This window comes from Ammodytes marinus (assembly GCF_949987685.1).
Source record: "Ammodytes marinus genome assembly, contig: scaffold_405, whole genome shotgun sequence".
NCBI lineage: Eukaryota > Metazoa > Chordata > Actinopteri > Uranoscopiformes > Ammodytidae > Ammodytes > Ammodytes marinus.
In genome coordinates this window covers 17,501-22,500 of record NW_027648272.1, presented here as the reverse complement: position 1 = coordinate 22,500, position 5,000 = coordinate 17,501, and the positions used below count along the sequence as shown (strand labels likewise).

The 5,000-nt window shown below is 44.5% G+C and overlaps 2 protein-coding genes across 2 annotated transcripts in view; one reads left to right on the top strand and one right to left on the bottom strand.

Annotated features, from left to right (window-relative positions):
- LOC307270837 (protein transport protein Sec23A-like) overlaps window positions 1–5,000 on the bottom strand; it is a gene marked incomplete at its 3' end in the record, with an annotated part of 25,768 nt that overhangs the window by 3,789 nt on the left and 16,979 nt on the right.
- LOC307270836 (histamine H2 receptor) lies at window positions 359–1,877 on the top strand (the record flags this gene model as incomplete). Its single annotated transcript, XM_080054721.1, has 2 exons — window positions 359–1,058; window positions 1,720–1,877. 2 exons carry the CDS (start codon window positions 359–361, stop codon window positions 1,875–1,877), a joined length of 858 nt encoding a protein of 285 aa, XP_079910847.1.

Below are 5,000 nucleotides of genomic sequence, written 5' to 3'. Positions count from 1 at the left end.
AGAGGATTACATTTCTACCAAGTGACTTCAAGGACTTACGATCGTTTGAAAACATTTAGTGACTTCGGGGATGTTTTCCTTCTCACTTCAATACTTTAAAGTCTCTACGAGGAACTTTTAAATATTTCTGAAACAGTCTCATTTTCCCTCTGATGATCATAAATTACATGTAACCGCAAACGAGACCATCAGTGCAAAGAATGCTATTTTTATATAGTTTTTCTTAATGCCTTTGTCATGGGTATACGCTCACCCAGGAACAACAGCTGGCGTGGTAAAATAAAAACACTACCGCTTCTGTCCAGAGGGGGGCGCTAGAATCACCCACTACTAAAACATCCTCGTAGACACTTCAAATATGTCTGATTTTATGACATCACTGTATGCTGCTCTGATGGTGATATCAACTGTTGCCTGTGTCAGCGGGAACATTCTTCTTCTACTAATTATATTGTGGCACAGAGACCTACGCACGGACACACTGTCAATCACACTTAGCTGTTGTGTTAGCGACTTAGCTCTTGGACTGTCCAGCATGCCGTTAGCTGCCTACAACAGCATTGCCCCAACTAGCAATTGCTGCGTTAGCCACGGAGCCTATTGTCAAGGCAGTGGGTTCATATTTTTATTGCTACAAACCTCGTCCATTCACTCTCTCACATGGACCACCGTTGATAAATTCACGGAGATATGTTTCGCGTTTAGCTACAATAGCATTTGGACCGTGCCGCGTAGCCGCATCGTGCTAGTTTTAATATGGGTTTTCTCCATTGCAAACGCTGCATTTCCCTTGCTAGGCTACGGTAGCTACACATACAGTGAATCGCGGTTTTTGTGCTGCCTTAGTTTCGCACCGGAACACAAGGTGTTTGTGTGTGTGTGGATGCTAGCCAGCGTGTTAGCTCCAGTGCTAGCCATGTGCGGTCTGTATGGGTACATTGTTTACGTGGCGCGGAAACAGGCGCGGAGAGGCACCTTCATGTGTAACGAGCTGCACTGTTACTACGTCCCCGCTAACCAATACCTCAAGAGCTCCAGGGTAATGGTGGCTACGTCAGGTGGGTTCACACACAGACAGACAGACAGACAGACAGAGAGAAAGACAGACAGACAGACAGACAGACAGACAGACAGACAGACAGACAGACAGACAGACAGACAGGCAGACACTTTCTAGTCCAAACTCTGTTCAAATTAATAGAACCATTTTTAAAATCAAATTATTATGTTATTATTACTAAGTACATTTTGGCGGCTTTTCAACTTTCACTCATGACCTTATGTGGTGTGTGTGTGTGTGTGTGTGTGTGTGTGTGTCTGTCTGTCTGTCTGTCTCTCTCTGTGTCTCTGTGCGTGTGTGTCTCTTTCTGTGGGTGTGTGTGTCTGTCTGTCTGTCTGTGTCTCTGTGTGTGTGTGTGTTGTGTGTGTGTGTGTGTGTGTGTGTGTGTGTGTGTGTGTGTGTGTGTGTGTGTCTGTATGTGTCTGTGTGAGTGTGTGTGCGTGTATCTCTCTCTGTGCGTGCGTGTCTCTTTCTGTGTGTGTGTCTCTCTCTGTCTGTCTCTCTCTGCCTCTCTCTCTCTCTCTCTCTCTCCCTCTCTCTCTGTGTCTGTCTGTCTGTCTGTCTGCCTCTCTCTCTCTCTCTCTGTCTCTCTCTCTCTCTCTCTGTCTCTCTCTCTCTCTCCCTCTCTCTCTCCCTCTCTCTCTCTGTCTCTCCCCCAGTGTGTATGCTGGTCTGCTGGCTGCCGTACATCAGTGTGTGTGTGTACGAGACGTTAACAGGCGAACACACTGAGCCTCTGACAGCTGGCCTCTCCACCTGGCTGGTCCTCACCAGCGCCGCACTCAACCCCTGGATCACATGCCTCACTCAGACGTAAGTATCTGTGTGTGTGAGTGAGTGAGTGAGTGAGTGAGTGAGTGAGTGAGTGAGTGAGTGAGTGAGTGAGTGAGTGAGTGAGTGAGTGAGTGAGTGAGTGAGTGAGTGAGTGAGTGAGTGAGTGAGTGAGTGAGTGAGTGAGTGAGTGAGTGAGTGAGTGAGTGAGTGAGAGAGTGAGTGAGTGAGTGAGTGTGTGAGTGAGTGAGTGAGTGTGCGTGTGTGTGCGTTAGATGTTAAAGCTATAGTTCGTAACTTTTTTATATAAATAATATAAATAAAAACATATAAATAATGCCTGTCTGTCTGTCTGTCTGCCTGTCTGCCTGTCTGTCTGTCTCCCTGCCTGTCTGTCTGTCTGTCTGCCTGCCTGTCTGTCTGTCTGTCTGTCTCTCTCTCTCTGCCTGTCTGTCTGTCTGTCTGTCTGTCTGTCTGTCTGTCTGTCTGTCTACCTGTTTGTCTGTCTGTCTCTCTCCCTGTCTGCCTGTCTGTCTGTCTGCCTGTCTGTCTGTCTGTCTGTCTGCCTGTCTGCCTGCCTGTCTGTCTGTCTGTCTGTCTGCCTGTCTGTCTCTCTCCCTGTCTGTCTGTCTGCCTGTCTGTCTCTCTGTCTGTCTGTCTCTCTCCCTGTCTGTCTCTCTCCCTGCCTGTCTGTCTGTCTGTCTGTCTGTCTGTCTGTCTGTCTGTCTGTCTGTCTGTCTCCCTGTCTGCCTGTCTCTCTCCCTGCCTGCCTGTCTGTCTGTCTGTCTGTCTGTCTGTCTGCCTGTCTGTCTCTCTCTCTCCCTGTCTGTCTCTCTCCCTGTCTGTCTGTCTCTCAGCAGGTACAGGGCAGCTTTGCGTGGGATCGTCTCCAGGTTTATTCTGAAGTGTGGTTGCTATGCGCCGCCCCTTGAGACACGCCCACAAACGGGAACGGACCAATCGCAGCACACCAGAGGAAATAACAACATGGCCGCCATCTTCATCACAACCAAAAACACTCAAAACAACAACAACAGTGTGATGAATACAGTGGATACAAACAATGCAACGTCTCCTGACTGACACACACACACAAAGAGAGAGAGAGAGAGAGAGAGAAAGACACACACACACACACACACACACACACACACAAAGAGAGAGAGACACACACACAAAGAGAGAAAGACACACACACACACAAAAAGAGAGAGAGAGACACACACACACACAAAGAGAGAGAGAGACACACACACACACACACACACACACACACACACACACACACACACACACAAAGTCACACACACACACACACTGCAACATCTCCCATACGCTCAAACACACCTGCTGGAGTCTGCACCAAACTGACTGACGAACTGCACCTTGGGAAATGTAGTTCAGCCTGCTATTTTTAAGACATTTGAAAAAACAATGCTCCTGATAGTTAACTTGCAGTGCACCCCAAATAATGTTCCTCTTTTCAATTCATTTACTTCTTTTAATCTTATATACAGCGTTTTGTTTTTGCACTATTTAAAAGAGCCTTTGCTGCAGCCGCCCCCGCCCTCTGGAATACCAACACTCTTTCTTCCTTCAAAACAGCCCTAAACACACACCTTTTCACCCTCGCTTTTAACCTATTAATTAAACGTTACATTCTGTTTGTTTGTTTTGTTTAGATTTTTGTGAAGCGTCTTTGAGCACTGGGAAAAGCGCTATAAAAATGTGATGTATTATTATTATTATTATTATCATTATCATTATTATTATTATTATTATTATTATATATGATTTTATTCAGGACACATGAAGATCCATAGTACAATGTATAAAAAATAGACTCAATACATAAATAACAATAAAAAGCACACCAATGCATGCAGATTAAAAACCACAATTAAAATAAGAGATCAGCATACAACACTGGCAGTATACAAAGATGCCCTCCAATCAGGGCTGTACGCTTATTTTTTAAAGTGGTAGCACTGGTGCTAGCAAGCAAAAAAAATCAGTAGCACAAAAATAAATTTGGTAGCACACAAAGTATGATCGAAAACTTGCATAACCTTAACCCTTGCATTTCGCTCTAATTACCTTTGAGCATGTCATCTTGGTCTCATTTGAGATTCTCAATTAATATTATTTCCTAGTGTGTGCAGTAATAATTGTAGAAAAATTAATAGGGGTGCACTGATTGCAATTTAGACAAAATAATCTAACCTGCCAATTGCAATTTGGCAGGCTGTCGCACTAGTTAGGGTTGCCACCTTGGATTTAGGAAAAAAAGGGACACTTGAATGTTTGGGGCGGAGGGCTCGGCCATTATTAGGCTACCAGTTCAGACTGACCAGTGTAATGACCTATAATAACCATACACACCTACAGTGCTTTTTACAGTATAGGCTAAATAGGGAGACTGAGGTGGGTGGGGACCCTGGACCTTGTAGGGGGGCCCCGGAAGAAAAAAATGCAACCTTTTAAAGTAAAATTCATCAATCTGGTGCACTTTGAGAATAATATTGCATGCAACCATGCCCAGGGGCCCAAGGGCTCGGGGGGGGGGAGGGCCTAAGCCAGAAATACTGATAGTAACTTTAAATGTTGCATTGTCAAAGAGCTCAGTCACTCATGTCAATAACAGGGTCCAACAAGGAATAGCCTAAATATAAGGAAATAAATCATCATGGCCCCAACTAGGTGACAAATAGAAAAGCAAGTGCAAAACAAAAGCATTATTAGCTCTGTCTAAGGGGCTTCATGAGGGACAGCTAAGCCCCCCACACACAAACAGGAATAAGCTTGCTATGTGTAAATTCTATACTGTTCATGAAAAGTAGCTTTCCACCCTGTATATGTTGCAATGGGCCCCTCCATCATATAACATGAGTCTGCAGACCAATCTACTGTACTGTTTTCACAGTTGCAGAGTAAAGAGTGCCTGTTTAAGAAAAATAATGTTCCTTCTGCAGCTCAAGATTTGATTAAAATGTTCCTCTGCTCTGATGCATTTAACTTTAAAACGGTACAAAGAGTCTGGGCCCATTATCTCATAATCCGTCTATGAACCAACTGGTTTCCACAATCTTTTTTATTTTTGCGGGCAGCATGCACAAGCATTATTTATTAAAAAAAAAAAAATAAATAAAAATAAAAAAAGTGTGGGGCC